This window comes from Oncorhynchus mykiss, chromosome 3 (assembly GCF_057628025.1).
Source record: "Oncorhynchus mykiss isolate SJ-2025 chromosome 3, ASM5762802v1, whole genome shotgun sequence".
NCBI classification, from domain to species: Eukaryota; Metazoa; Chordata; class Actinopteri; order Salmoniformes; family Salmonidae; genus Oncorhynchus; species Oncorhynchus mykiss.
Window position 1 is genome coordinate 78,890,206 of NC_143024.1, and position 15,418 is coordinate 78,905,623.

Below are 15,418 nucleotides of genomic sequence, written 5' to 3' on the forward strand. Positions count from 1 at the left end.
CCGCTTTAGCTGGCATCCGCATAGTGGTTGTTTTGGCGGTGTCTGAGGTGGAACTGGAATGCAGAAAAATAAGTGAAACTTGACAAATTATCCAATGGATTATGATAATTTGCTTGTAAAAAAAAGGGGAGATGCAAAAACATGAATTTGTTTTAATTTAATTTGCTCCTTGGCAAGGCGGCCAAGTGTAGGGTCGTCACTAGTTAACACAGCCACAAAGTCATGAACCCCATCTATTTCTACATTTTCACATCTTAAAATTTGATTTTTAACCTAACTCTCACCTTAACCCTAACATTAACCACACTCCTAACCTTAGCCTAACCCTAACCTTAAATGAAGACCAAAAAGCACATTTTTGTTTTCACAAATTTGTATAATATCGACAATTTTGACTTTGTGGCTGTTTTATCTAGTAGAAACCCATGTTTTTGCTACATAGAAAAGCTGTTAGGCTCTCAGATGACTTGCGAATAGGGAGAACTTTACAGCAGGTGTTTCTGATTAATTAACATTGCCATGTTGGTGGGTGGTAACATTTAAATAAAACCCAGCTCTGAAACAAAACATAGGCTGTAAAGAATTTGCACGTCATCCCATAAGAAAAAAGGCACAAGACTCACAGAAACATCCAAAGTCACACATTTGGATTTGGCATTTCAAGCACAAATATATCATAATGTACTATGACTAAAAAGATGAATTATTTACATCATTGTGCAACATCACGGGTAAGCTCTGGTCATTGTCTTTCAGCTCGAGAAGTTGATTTCTACTGTTGTGGGTGTTTAAAATAGACCTATACATTTGTTTTCTATCAGAAATGTATATTCACACAAGTTTTCAAATACTAACATCCGTTCGGATATTTGAATATTTAAATAATCATGCTCATCTCTATATCCAACATCATCATTTGGCATGGAACACTGTGTGTCACACTGTTTGGACCGTGGCGCACAACATGAAGACAGACACACACGCGCACACAGACACATGCACGCCCACATACGAGCTCTGTCTCTCTCGCACTCACAGACATACACAGACACACACAGGATATATCCCAATAAAAGATTCAGAATGTAGTTCCTCTTTTTCGTATTGATAGACTGCAGCATTTATACACATCTGTCCAGCATTGTGGCTGTGGCTGCCTACACATGGATGCAGTAAAGCTGTGTTTGGTTATTGGTCATAAAGCCCTCACTGTCTGTGCTGTGGTGTGGTCTGTGTGCTGATGCAGCGTCCCTGTTGCCATATGAAGCACACGTGTCTCACTATGATCTCTAATGCTAATAGTAGCCATAACGTATTGTATAGTTACAGCTATGCTATATGTGGTGATAGAGACATCGAGGCTTTGTCAACACTCCTACCTAGCTTCCTTTCCTTGTCGCCTCTCCTTAAATGATCACTGTTCTGAAAACTCAACATTTTCTGAGACAATTCCGGGACATCTCTGGTCATTCTAGGTCAGGGGTCACACAAGGAGGGAGAAGAGGAAAGGGAGCTGGTTCAAAGTATTATGAAATTGAAGTAGACAGCAGGACTGGTGTCACAGAGCAAGGGACTCTCATTTACAACGAGGCAGCTTTATGAACGCATAGACATTACTGAAATGGACTTTTGAATCCACAACACAATGATTAAAAACATACAAAATATAAAATTGGAAAGTTGAAGCATACCATAAATATGTTATAATATGTACAAAAAAGATATCTAAAGTTGAACAATAACAATCTCATAATGATAATTATTGTACAGTATTTCAATGCCCTTCTAACTATTTACAAAGTGGACTTTAAGGTTCACCCAATAGCTGCATTATTTTTTAAACTGCTAGGGGTGTGTGTGTGTGTGTGTGTGTGTGTGTGTGTGTGTGTGTGTGTGTGTGTGTGTGTGTGCGTGTGTGAAAAAAGATATCTACACACACACACACACACACACACACACACACACACACCCCTAGCAGTTTAAAAAATAATGCAGCTATTGGGTGAACTCTATATACAATCATTGCTGCAGCTCAAATACAGGCAATGCTAGGACAGACCGTTCTGTGAGCTTGTGTGGCCTACCACTTCTCGGCTAAGCCGTTGTTGCTCCTACACGTTTCCACTTCACAATAACAGCACTTACATTTTCCTGGGGCAGCTCTAGTAGGGCAGAAATTTGACTAACTGACTTGTTGTAAAGGATGGCATCCTATGACGGAGCCACATTGAAAGTCACTGAGCTCTTCATTAAGGCAATTTTACTGCCAATGTTTGTCTATGGAGATTGTATGGTTGTGTGCTTGATTTTATACACCTGTCAGCAACGGCTGAAATAGCCGAATCCACTCATTTGAAGGGGTGTCCACATACTTTTGTATATATAGTATATCTGATTGGCCAGTGGTAGGCCTATAGGTGTACTTGATTTGATCTCCACGACCACTGGGTTGGCAGAGTTTGTACCTTAAATTATTAAAAATGGGAACACTTCGACTACCTGGCAAGCAGGGCAGCTGAATGAAGTGCACCTACCGCAAACAGAGCGAAACAATTAAGAACGCAAGGCTTTCTCGTTGGGCTTTTTACAGAAATGTTTGGCGATCGACTAGGAAAGCCTTGGAGATGGACCAGTTGGTGACCACAGATCTAGACTATGTTCTAAATGTCCTTGATGTGTTTTTGAGTTCCAGAGTGTGTTCTAGAGTTCAGTCTCAGATCTGTGGTGTGTTCTCCACAGCGACGGCAGAGTACTCTGTCTCAGAGACATGGGTCTGTTCTATGAGCCTGGCCAGGCCTGTACGTGTGGAGTACTTAAAGATGAAGGCCTTCATCAGGTCGTAGCGGTAGTTCCTGTTGAGGAAGTTGTAGAGGATGGGGTTGACGCAGCAGTGGAGCAGGGACAGACACTGGGTGAGGTGCAGCGCCACGTAGAGGGCGTTCTCCAGCCCACAGCTCAGAGGAACCAGGCCCAGCAGGGAGAGGGCATCGGCCAGGAGCACCCCGTGGTAGGGCCCCCAGCAGCCGAGGAACACCACTATGTAGGCCAGGATCATCCTGCGGCTCACACGACGCTCCTGCTCCACTGCCGAGGAGGAAGAGGAGGAGGAGGAGAGTGCTTTGGCCAGGAGGGCATAGGCCAGAGCGATGACAGGGAAGGGGATGATGAAGCCAAGCAGGATGAAGCTCAGCTGGACCCCTACCATCCACTCCCTAGGGTGTTCCTCTGGGTACACCGGCCTGCATAGCACTACCTCCCCTTGTGATGACCTCAGAGCCCGCAGGAAGTATGTGTCCGGCAGGGAAGCCACCAGAGCCAGGAGCCACACCCCCATACATACGCCGTGGCGAATCAGCTTCCGGCGCCGGCCCCCATCCTCACTGTCGGCCGGCCGTGTCATGCTCAGGTAGCGGTCGACGCTCATGCAGGCCAGGAAGAAGATGGAGCTGAAGAGGTTAACGGAGAAGAGCAGGTGGGTGAGCTTACACGCCAACTCGCTGAAGGGCCAGTGGCTGTGCTGTGCCAGGGAGCTCACCCACACGGGCAACGTGATGCACACGCACAGGTCAGCCGCCGCCAGGTGGGCGATGTAAAGGTGGGTCTCGTGGCGAGGGGAGGTGGTGCGCTGGGCGCGGATGTTGATCCAGAGGACGAGGCTGTTGGCGGCCAAACCGACCACGAAGATGAAGACGTAGAGGATGCACATGGAGTGGAGCAGGGCGCTGCGGTCGAAGGCTGTGGGACAGCCACCCATCTCCACGCGCGTCCCGTTCTCCAGGAGGCCTGTGAGGTTCAGGTCCTCCCACGTGTCGAACAGCTCATCCAGATCGAAGCTGTTCATCCTTCTGCCGTTTGCTGGGAACGATCACGCACACCTCACTGATCTGGGATCTGAAGACAAGACAAGAAGACAGCAGCCCATCAGTCCTGATCTCAATCTGTCTGTTTGCCATGTCACGGTAAATGTTTGAACTATATTTAGAGAGCGCTGCCCTGAGTTCCTTTGACTTTTGTTAAGATCTCAACCCATCAGTCCTGACCTCACTCTGTTCCTGGGGCAGAGCTAGATCAGAAAAGCAATTAACTTCTTCACAGAGCCCTGCATTCTACAGTATGTTATGAGATCTAATAGGCACCCAAATGAAATTAACAAAACAAAACACATAACTTTTTATTATACGCCACCAGATCTGAAAAAAATCTACATGTAGTTAACTCTTTAAAAAATTATTTATTAATTCATAATGGCTCTGTTGTTTTGGGATGATTGAGGAATGACTGCCAAAGCTATCTTTTGCCATCCAGTCATAGGGCAGCACCAGCTATGTTGCCATTAGTCCAAAAAACACAACATCCAGATTAAGAGAGGGTCGCATCGCAAGAGGATCAAAGGACAGCTCTGTCATAACCACAACTATGTAATCTGAAAACATTTGAGACTGATCACATACAGTACACACACACACACAAAGGGATCCTACACACTCATGCAACATGCATCATGAACACTTACACACACAGCTCAATATTTTATTTTATTACAGCACAACCTCTGACCTCTCTGTATGTCTGATTATGATTGGTCCTCTTACACTCAGGTATGTCTCTCTTCCCCTGACAGTCACAACATGACGGGAGGGATGTGAGGGATTGAAGAACAAACCCTAGACATGAAAACCATGAATAATATAACCTCTCCTTTTCCTCTGGATTGGCACATATGTCCACAGACTGAGACATGGGGAGACATCAGAGCCGGGTTATCAGTGTTTGCCACTAGCGCCAGCTGTCGGCTATATCAACCGGTTACACACTAATTTCCAGCCGGGTACATTTTCCACTTATACTGAACAAAAATATAAACGCAATATGCAACAATTTCAAAGATTTTATTGAGTTACAGTTCATATAAGGAAATCAGTCAATTGAAATAAATTCATTAGGCCTTAGTATATGGATTTCACATGACTGGGCAGGGGTTCAGTCATAGGTGGGCCTGGGAGGGCATAGGCCCAACCACTTGGCAGCCAGGCCCACCCACGGGGGAGACATAATTGTGGAAATTCATATCTTGCTATAAAATACTTTCATCTCAAGAGAGGACAGGTTAATTGTTTAAAAAAGGTTTATGTTTTCTTACCTAGAAAATAGTCCTGATCATATAAGCCTAGAAGATATCCCAAAAAAACAAACAATACACTGAATGAATACATTTTCAGGATCCTGGCTGGCTACTTTTTCTATTTGGCTGGCTACTCTGTGTGCTTCTGGAAAACACTGGGTTACCAGGGGGTTTAACTACTTTAGACCCGGTCCAGTCACGGTCAAAGACAATCAGCGCCGCTGGGCGATACAGCGTGTTAAAGTGCATTAAAACGGGACCGCTTAGAGCAGCTGGGTGTGTGAGAGCTGTGTGAGAGCTGTGAGAGCTGTGTGAGAACTGTGTGAGAGCTGTGTGAGAGTGTGTGAGAGCTGTGTGAGAGCTGTGTGAGAGCTGTGTGAGAGTGTGTGACCGCAGAATACCACGTTGCCCACGCCAAGCGGTCTGCGATATCTGTGACTGAGTGTGTTAGTGCATGTACCTGGAGCAGTGGCCAACAGACATGTGTGTGTTATGTTAGGGCTGCCTGTGGTTTCAGCTCATTCTTTCAGCGATAGTGGCGCTATTCAATCGATAGCCCCTTTCATTGCTATTTGGCACTTGACCCCTTCACCTCTGGCACACAACCTCAAATCAAATTATTTGCATTGGTCACATACACATGGTTAGCAGATGTTATTGCGAGTGTAGCGAAATGCTTGTGTTTCTAGTTCCGACAGTGCAGCAATATCTAACATGTAATCTAAAAATTCCAAAACAACTACCAAATACACACAAATCTAAGTAAATTAATGGAATACGAACATATACATATAAATATATGGATGAGCAATGGCAGAGCAGCATAGACAAGATGCAATAGATGGTATAAAATATAGTATATACATATGAGATGAGTAATGCAAGACATGTAAACATTATTAAAGTGGCATTATTAAAGTGACTAGTGATCCAGTTATTAAAGTGGAAAATGATTTTGCGTCTGTATGTAGGCAGCAGCCTCTCTGTGTTAGTGATGGCTGTTTAACAGTCTGATGGCCTTGAGATAGAAGCTGTTTTTCAGTCTCTCGGTCTCAGCTTTAATGCACCTGTACTGACCTTGCCTTCTGGATGGTAGCGGGGTGAACAGGCAGTGGCTCGGGTGGTTGTTGTCCTTGATGATCTTTCTGGCCTTCCTGTGACATCGGGTGCTGTAGGTGTCCTGGATGGCAGGTAGTTTGCCCCCAGTGATGCGTTGTGCAGATTGCACCACCCTCTGGAGAGCCTTGCAGTTGTGGGCGGTGCAGTTGCCGTACCAGGTGGTGATATAGCCCGACAGGATGCTCTCAACTGTGCATCTGTAAAGGTTTGTGAGGGTTTTAGGTGACAGGCCAAATTTCTTCAGCCTCCCGAGGTTGAAGAGGCACTATCGCGCCTTCTTCACCACACTGTCTGTGCGGGTGGGCCATTTCAGTTTGTCCATGATGTTTACGCCAAGGAACTTAGCTTTCCACCTTCTCCACTGCTGTCCTGTTGATGTGGATAGGGGGGTGCTCACTCAGCTGTTTCCTTAAATTCACGATAATCTCCTTTGTTTTGTTGACGTTGAGTGAGAGGTTGTTTTCCTGGCACCACACTCCGAGTGCCCTCACCTCCTACCTGTAGGCTGTCTCGTCATTGTTGGTAATCAAGCCTACTACTGTTGTGTCATCTGCAAACGTAACGATTGAGTTGGAGGCGTGCATGGCCACGCAGTCATGGGTGAACAGGGAGTACAGGAGGGGGCTGACCACGCACCCTTGTGGGGCCGCAGTGTTGAGGATTGGTGAATTGGAGATGTTGTTTCCTACCTTCACCACCTGGGGGTGGCCCGTCAGGATGTCCAGGACCCAATTGCACAGGGCGGGGTTGAGACCCAGGGCCTCAAGCTTAACGATGAGCTTGGAGGGTACTATGGTGTTGAATGCTGAGCTATAGTCAATGAAGAGCATTCTTACATAGGTATTCCTCTTGTCCATATGGAATAGGCCAGTGTACAGTGTGATGGCGATTGCATCGTCTGTGGACCTATTTGGGCGGTAAGCAAACTGAAGTGGGTCAGGTAAGGGTGACAGGTAAGGTGGAGGTGATATGATCCTTGACTAGTCTCTCAAAGCACTTCATGATGACAGAAGTGAGTGCTACGGGGCGATAGTCATTTAGTTCAGTTACCTTTGCTTTCTTGGGTATAGGAAAAATAGTGGCCATCTTGAAGCATGTGAGAACAGCAGACTGGGATATAGAGAGATTGAATATGTCCATAAACACACCAGCCAGCTAGTCTGCGCATGCTCGGAGGACGCGGCTTGGGATGCCGTCTGGGCCGGCAGCCTTGCGAGGATTAACAAGTTCAAATGTCTTACTCACGTCGGCCATGGAGAAGGAGAGCCTACAGTTCTTGGTAGCAGGCTGCGTCGGTGGCACTGTATTATCCTCAAAGCGGGCAAAGAAGGTGTTTAGTTTGTCTGGAAGTGAGACGTCGGTGTCCGTGACATCATGCCCTTTACTTCAGTAGTTTTGTCATTCTCCCTAATAGCAGCAGCTGCACACTTTTCTCTTGCTCTTGCTCTTTCTCCTTACTCCCCCTTTCATCTGCCCCCCAAAGCAAAAGGGGAATATTCAGATCACAAACCTTTAGTTTTGCCACACTCCAAACACCCAATGAGGCTGAGCTGGTTACAACATAGATAGACTACGTACCATGAGAGCTAGCAGGGCCTAAAATTAACACCTGCCACATGCGGATAGATTTTAGCACTGGCATTGCGAGAATTTCACTCACATTATTTTGTGAATAAAAATAGTCAAGTGTGATCACATGTATAGTCAAGTAAGATCACATTTATAGTTAAAGAAATGCCTCAGTAGCTGTTTTTAAAGTATTTCTGCCGTTTTGTTTCATAGCTGATAAATGAATCGCACTACAACTGGCGGCTGGCGGCTGTGAACACGTGAAGAGCTGATTGAAAGATTTTTAGAAGCGCTGTGCACAGGCATAACAGTTGGTGTAATTTACTTGATACAAAAGTCTATAGAAGTGAGATTTTGTCCTTGTGTTTCTTGGCTATTTACATTGTTTTGTTGACAAGCTAGCTTGTTTTTCTAGGTTTGAGATTCAACTGCTACGGATGAGAAGACAATGCCTCTAGTCTAGTCAGACTCGATCTCACAAGTGCAAACATGACTCAAATCGTGCTACCACGGTAACCTCCCGCAGTTAAGGGGGCAGGTGAACATGTTGGTCTCATCTGTGATTTAAAAAATATATATTATTTCACCTTTATTTAACCAGGTAGGCCAGTTGAGAACAAGTTCTCATTTACAACTGTGACCTGGCAAAGATAAAGCAAAGCAGTACGACAAAAACAACAACACAGAGTTACATTACACAAATATATTTTCTATGATATTTTGTTTAAACAAAATGTTTTTTAATGAAATGAAACAATATACCACATTACTTCTTACTAGTAACACAGTTATTGTTCTAGAAACATTACAAAGCATGATCATCAGTTTGTGTTTCGTTTGTGTCATTTTTAAATCTAACTGACACGGTAAGTAAGGCCAAAAAGTTAATGTTATGCCCTGCATCAAAGCCAGTATGTATGAACTTGAGCATTATGTTATTATATTTGGCACCACTGTAAGGGTGGCTGTATCTTATTATCGCTGATGATTACACATTAGGCAAGCAGCATGCAGGGCCGAAGATGCATTGCAATACAAGACAAAAAGGGAGCAATGAAAGCTGTTTACCTGTGTTAACCCAAGACCAGAGAATGCTGCAGGTGCGACATTAAAAGATTAACGGTCTCTCTTGCTGGAAGAGTTCTCTCCTGTTGGTTTAGGCTTTTGTGTTGTAAAAGAAAGGACTCAAAGGAGAGGGATCATGGGAGGGCCCACAAACATCCATATACACTAAATTACTCAAAGTATGTGGATATCTGCTCGTCGAACATCTCATTGCAAAATAATGTCCATTAATATGGAATTGGTCCCCTCTTTGCTGCTTCCATTCAGCCACAAGAGCATTAGTGAAGTTAGTCACTGATGTTGGGCGAATAGGTCTGGCTCGCAGTCAGCGTTCCATATTGATCCCAAAGGTGTTCGATGGGGTTGAGGTCAGGGCTCTGTGCAGGCCAGCGAGCTTTACACCCCTCCAGCAGAAACTTGGCATTGTGCATGGTGATCTTAGGCTTGTTTGCGGCTGCTCGGCCATGGAAACCCATCTCATGAGACTCCCGACGAACAATTATTGTGCTAGCGTTGCTTCCAGAGGCAAACTGGAACTCGGTAGTGAGTGTTGCAATCGAGGACAGATGATTTTTACGCCCTACGCACTTCATCACTCAGGGGTCCCGTTCTGTGAGCTTATGTGGCCTACCACTTTGCGGCTGAGCTGTTGTTGCTCCTAGAGGATTCCACTACACAATAACAGCACATAGAGATGACCGCGGCAGCTCTAACGAGGCAGAAATTTGACGAACTGACTTGTTGAAAAGGTGGCATCCTATAGAGGTGCCACGTTGAAAGTCACTGAGCTCTTCAGTAAGGCCATTCAATGTTTGTCTCTGGAGATTGCATGGCGGGGTGTTCAATTTTATACACCTGTCAGCCACAGGTGTGGCTAAAATAGCCAAATCCACTAATTTGAAGGGGTGTCCACATACTTTGTATATATAGTGTAGCTGCTAAAGCAAAATGAGATGAGGAAGAGGAAGAGGAACTCTTTAGTTTTAGTTATATATTTGCTATATTGGGAACCTTTAGTACCCAAGCACCTCAAATCGAATCACATTTTTTACCTTTTTACTATGCTAATAGATTATCCATGTCACAATTATTATTTTATAAATGCCTTATAATTCTATCAGAAAATAATTGTTCATAGGCAAGGGAACTACTACATTTTAATCAGTGAGACACACACACACTTATGTTGAGTAAAACACAAAATTGTCTTGGGTAATTCCATGACATGAGTCCCTTGAGGGTAGTGTAACTTGGTGGATTTTAAAAAATAATCATAAGAAACATGTTTTCCCATCTCACATCCCACCAAGAGGTTAAATAAATAAAAAAGGACTATAACACATGCCTATTAATTGCCAAATAAAGTAACAGGGTTGACTGTAACAGGGTTGGAGTTTTCATCTTAAATCAGCCATAAATCCCTTTAGGCATTTTCACACTGCATTGTTCATAGCCCCAAGCTTAACCTGTACATATAAGCATTTATTAACCCGGGCTAAACTTTAGCCCTGGGCTAAGGATTCACACTTCTATACCAAAGTCCTGGGCTAACAGACGAACACACATGCAACCAACATTCTATCTCTACCAAGCGACCAATGTTATAAGCATTAAGGCATTTATTAACCCATTATTTCGTCTTGCTTCTAGACTTCGATTTCCAACAGCGATGGTTTGTATAAACCTTCCTGTCTGCCTGTCAGACCTCGGAAACAATGTTTCGCTTTTGAAATATGATGTTGCCCCTGTACAGAGAATGCTGTGCATGAACGAGACATAAACTTTTCAGATCTATGCGAAATCATGCAACAATATTATTATAATGGTTTGCTAGCATATATCCAATTAAATATCAATAGAAAAACTATGAAAACTGATGACAATTGAGAGTTTTCTGCCCGTTCAGCTGTAGAGTTTGTTGAGCAGTTGGCTAGAAAAATTAGAAGATGTCAGCCAGCCTGCATAGCAACCGTTTTGTTAACCATAGCAACAAATGTTTTGCATGGACAAAGTATTTTGTTTTTTTGTCAAGTTTTTGTCAGATGGAAGGAGGAAATCGTATACATTGACTTATTAAAATAGTGTGAGGAACGCATCACAGGATGTGCAAATTAAGTGCAGCTTTTGTAATTGGACAGAACATGTTATGTGTTTATGATTGGACAGAGAACATTTTATGTGTTTGTGATTAGACAGAGAACATTTTATGTGTTTGTGATTAGACAGAGAACATTTTATGTGTTTGTGATTAGACATAGGACATTTTATGTGTTTGTGATTAGACAGAGAACATTTTATGTGTTTGTGATTAGACATAGGACATTTTATGTGTTTGTGATTAGACAGAGAACATTTTATGTGTTTGTGATTGGACAGAGAACATTGTATGTGTTGTTCTTGACCGCGTTTCACACGGGCTGCTTTGGCACCATGCTTCTGGGCTAGGGTTGGTGCTATCCCACATTAGAATGTGAAAGTGTGAACACTTGCATTAGCCACGGCATAAAATCTCCGTTAGTCCAGGGCTGGTGAGGCTCTTAGTCCTGGGCTAAGGTACGATGTGAACATGCCCCTTGTGACTAGGGGAATGGAAGCTTGTGTGCAACAGCCAGCAGTAATTGAATGCAAGGCTCACAATGTTTTTTTCTTGTTCAAACATTTCTAGCCCGTCATTCTATGGGTAACAGGGTTGACATATTATGCTTAACCCACTCAGTTTTCCACCACAAAACACCAGAAAATGGCAAAACAGTTCACCTGCTTTTACATTTGATTAACAGAAGTTCAATGCTTCTTTAGATTTTTTATTTTAAGCGTTAGTGTCATCATATTAAAACGAGAGTTCAGTTCACATAACAGGATGTTACGAATTTGCAAAACGTACAATATGTAACAAATTTGCGAAACATACAATGTTATACATTTGCATACCATATGATATGTTACAAATTCTAGCTAGGTGCCTAACGGTAGCTGGGAGTTAAGGTTAAGTTTAGGATTTGTCCGTGATGAGAGTTGAACTCGCAACCTTTGGGTTGCTAGACGTTTGCATTATACACCTACCCATACAATCCGACCAACCACCCTACTTTTGATTTTGCCTTAAGTAACCATCTGTTTTATGTAACCATGCCAAACGTAACATATCATGAGGGTTGGGTAGGTTACTTTCTAAATGTAATCCGTTGCAGTTACTAGTTACCTGTCCAAAATTGTAATAAGTAACGTAATTTTGGGATTACCCAAACTCAGTAACTTAATCTGATTACATTCCGTTACTTTAGATTACTTTCCCCTTAAGAGGCATTAGAAGAAGACACAAATGTATGTTACTAATTGAACGGTATCTATTGCAGGGTAAATCAATGTTAAACTTCATATAGCTGGCCATATATGGATGATTCATTTGACTTTATGGGTTGGTTATGTTGGCTTCTTCTAACCCATGGCTTTTTACTACATATAATAATTTGATTAAATGTTATCTTTACATTAAAAACTATCTATCAGAACTCCAGTCATTCGTATAAATGTTATATCCCTTGATCTTCAATAATAGGACTTGGACATAAGGAAGTATAGATTAGCCTAATTGTTTTACCTGAGTATGACCCCAAAACTAAGGACTTATGAGCCAGCCCTACTCTGTTGTTTATGATTTTGTTGTCATGGAGGACTGATTGGGGTCATTGAATCGAGTTGAAAAATAAATGCTGTGCTCATGGAGTGGCATGCTTTGAGCACCACTGAAAAGTGCTATTTACATGTGAAAAATGAATGCCATATGCTGCAATTGCTATAGGTCTATTGTTAATCTTTTTGTTGGTGACACTTTGATATCTTGATAATATGCAGCTGTTTAAAGGGCAAATCCACAGATGAAACAATAACAAAACAGTTGCCCCGCCTTTGTTTTGGTAAAAAACTGAGGGATGGGCCTGGAGAAATGTATTCACTCTCAGATTAATAGTCAGAGCTATGGATGCGAGGACTGACCATCCATGATATTAAAATTATTGTTTTAACCATGTTATGAGGCTATACAGTGTTTGTTTACATTTGCAGTGTTTACAAACATTGGAGAAAAACAAGCTTATATTTTGGGTTCTCATGGAGTGTGACAGTTGAACTAAGCTCATGAGGCATTTCTAAGTTATATTCTTCAGCAATCAATAGATATTTATTACTCCAAAAATTGATGTAGCAACTACAGATTGCCAATTTAAGTCTATCAAAAGTGTGCGAGTTTGAGCATGTGTCCATTAGTCCTATGGATTTATTTATTTGATCAGCATGAATTAGATGGAGCAATAAAAGCCCCACTTTTATTCCACAGGCTTGGATCCGCACTATGCAGCTGTTATAAGAGCGCATTTTTCATTGGCTGTCCACTGATTTCAAAAACCATGATTGATAGGCAGCTTAAACTTCTTGAATTCAACGACTATTGGTTTCAAATACTCATTTAGATTTGTGAACAGCTATCCACAACAACCACAGTCCGTAAATCGCAAATAGCTAAATGAGAGCGCAGCAATGATTTACATCAATGCGCTATGTAGATATCAATAATAAGTGATATCTGTATCGCCGTAGACTACACCACTACTGTCTTCCTTACCTCCAAGCGTTTATTCAAATTGGTGTGTCATTATAGTGGTCTCTGACTTGTGGTCAAACTCGCTCAGGCGGAACAAACTTAAATTTGCGCTTTTTTTCAATGCTGATTTGAATGTCTTTCAGAAAACAGAGAAGTGTCAAATGTATTTTTTTTCTCGCAAACATCCTTTCTGAATTTAAAAGTAATCCTCGAAATAATAATCTAGTTTTTCAAACGTATCTGTAATCTGATTACAATATTTTTGTTGGTAACGTACCGGATTACAGTAAAAAATGTGGGGGTAATTTTTGTAATCCCTTAGATGTAATCCGTTACTCCCCAACCCTTCATATCATACTAAAGGGTGTGTCTCGGATTTACGTACAGAATAATACAAAATGCACTGAGACCAGTTTGCAAAATTAGTGACAGTTTTAAATGAATTATTAACTGCATGAAAAAAAGAATAATCTTCAGAAATGACTTTGACAAAGCAAAAAATATTATTGGGCTTTAAAATGATTGGAGAAATGTTGGGGTTGAGTGGGTTAAAATCTTAGAAGTCACAGAGGTTGCACAGGGAGAAAATGTTTGCACTTTATGAAGTCTGTTCATATTATAAATCTGATTTATAGAATTGTCCATGTATATTAACGGGCACTTCACATTTAATATGACAGGCTTTTAAAATGCAATATTGGTGCACAATTTCTACCCCCCAAAATATTAACGGTTCGCAAAAGGGACTCATTTCGTGGAACGACACATTTACACACGACCTGAAGCCTATCTGAGTGCACATTCAATTCAGTCCCATTGTCTGTCCCATAACAACAAACCACAATCCTTATCAAATACCAGGGGACTCGGTGTAGTAAATTGGCGGCGCTCATTGAATGCGCACAGCTAATCCGCGCGCCACGCTGCGAAAGAGGATGTCTCTATCTATGACTAGAATGACTTGAACAGTTTCAGAGGCCAGTAGTCACATTAGGCTAATATGTTACCAAAAACTCCGCTGCAACAATACACAATTAGGCTAACAAATGCAGTGTTTGCTGAAACATAAAACTTGCGTATTGGGCATTTGGTTAAACAAAAAGTGTTTCTGGAACCGACATTTTAGGAGTGCAGCTCTTTGGTCCGCAGCCTCTTGTTATGGAGATGGTTAGTGGTTAGTCAAGTGGTTAGCAAAATAAACTAACATGTATGTAAAATGCCTTACTTGTAATTGAGAAAAACATCCCTTACTTGTTGCCTCTTCGAAGAAATGGCACAGTGTCTCTAGTGCGAAGTGATGTCCAGTTATGTTATGCTTTGTCCGAGATGGGGAGAGATGGTGGTTGTGAGCTCTCCGATATCTGGCTTGACTGAGTGGGTGAGTGTCCGGTCTCCTCCCAGCGATAGTGAACCTGGCCTCATACCTCCCACTGCACTTATTAATATACTGCGTAGTGAGTGATACGCCTTTCAAGGCAAGTCAACACATTCATTGATGTTTCTTACAAGAGTGGAAAAGGCGTCAGATTTCCTTCCACTTTACATCCCACAAACAATTGCCCAACAGACTGAAACACGTTTGTTTGTGCTTTGTACAAAGCTGCATTTTTGGTGTGCAGAGACTGCCAAAGAGATACGCTAATAGTATTCATATATCATCCTAGATATGTTTATGATAGAAATTTACACTTTTTTGTGTGCACATTCCTTATTTCAAAATGTATAGCAACTAGACTGATTTTGTTGTCATTTTCATTCTTGTGGTTTAGGTGATAGACCCATCTAACTTCATATAACATGTATTGCATTTGCCAATTCAAGCTTGTGGTTGTACCCTATACCATGAATAGTGTATTTAAACTGTGTTATTCCGTTGTGAGTATGAAAATGTGTTCCCTTCCACACAAATAAAGTTCACAGTCCACACCCGTCTTCTCTCAGTT

At 42.2% G+C, this 15,418-nt stretch overlaps 1 protein-coding gene across 2 annotated transcripts; it reads right to left on the reverse strand.

The window, feature by feature from the left end:
* Positions 1-1,911: 1,911 nt before the first annotated feature.
* On the reverse strand, positions 1,912-15,158 carry LOC110520437 (atypical chemokine receptor 3-like). 2 transcript variants are annotated; one of them, XM_021597757.3, is made up of 2 exons: positions 14,701-15,158; positions 1,912-3,891 (listed from the first exon to the last, which is right to left on the reverse strand). In XM_021597757.3, the coding sequence occupies exon 2, from the start codon at positions 3,839-3,841 to the stop codon at positions 2,714-2,716; it is 1,128 nt and encodes a 375-aa protein (XP_021453432.3). In that variant the 5' UTR covers positions 3,842-3,891; positions 14,701-15,158; the 3' UTR covers positions 1,912-2,713. The 2 variants fall into 2 exon arrangements, with proteins under 2 accessions (XP_021453432.3, XP_021453433.3); XM_021597758.3 differs by having other exon boundaries at positions 14,727-14,893.
* Between the last annotated feature and the right edge of the window lie 260 nt (positions 15,159-15,418).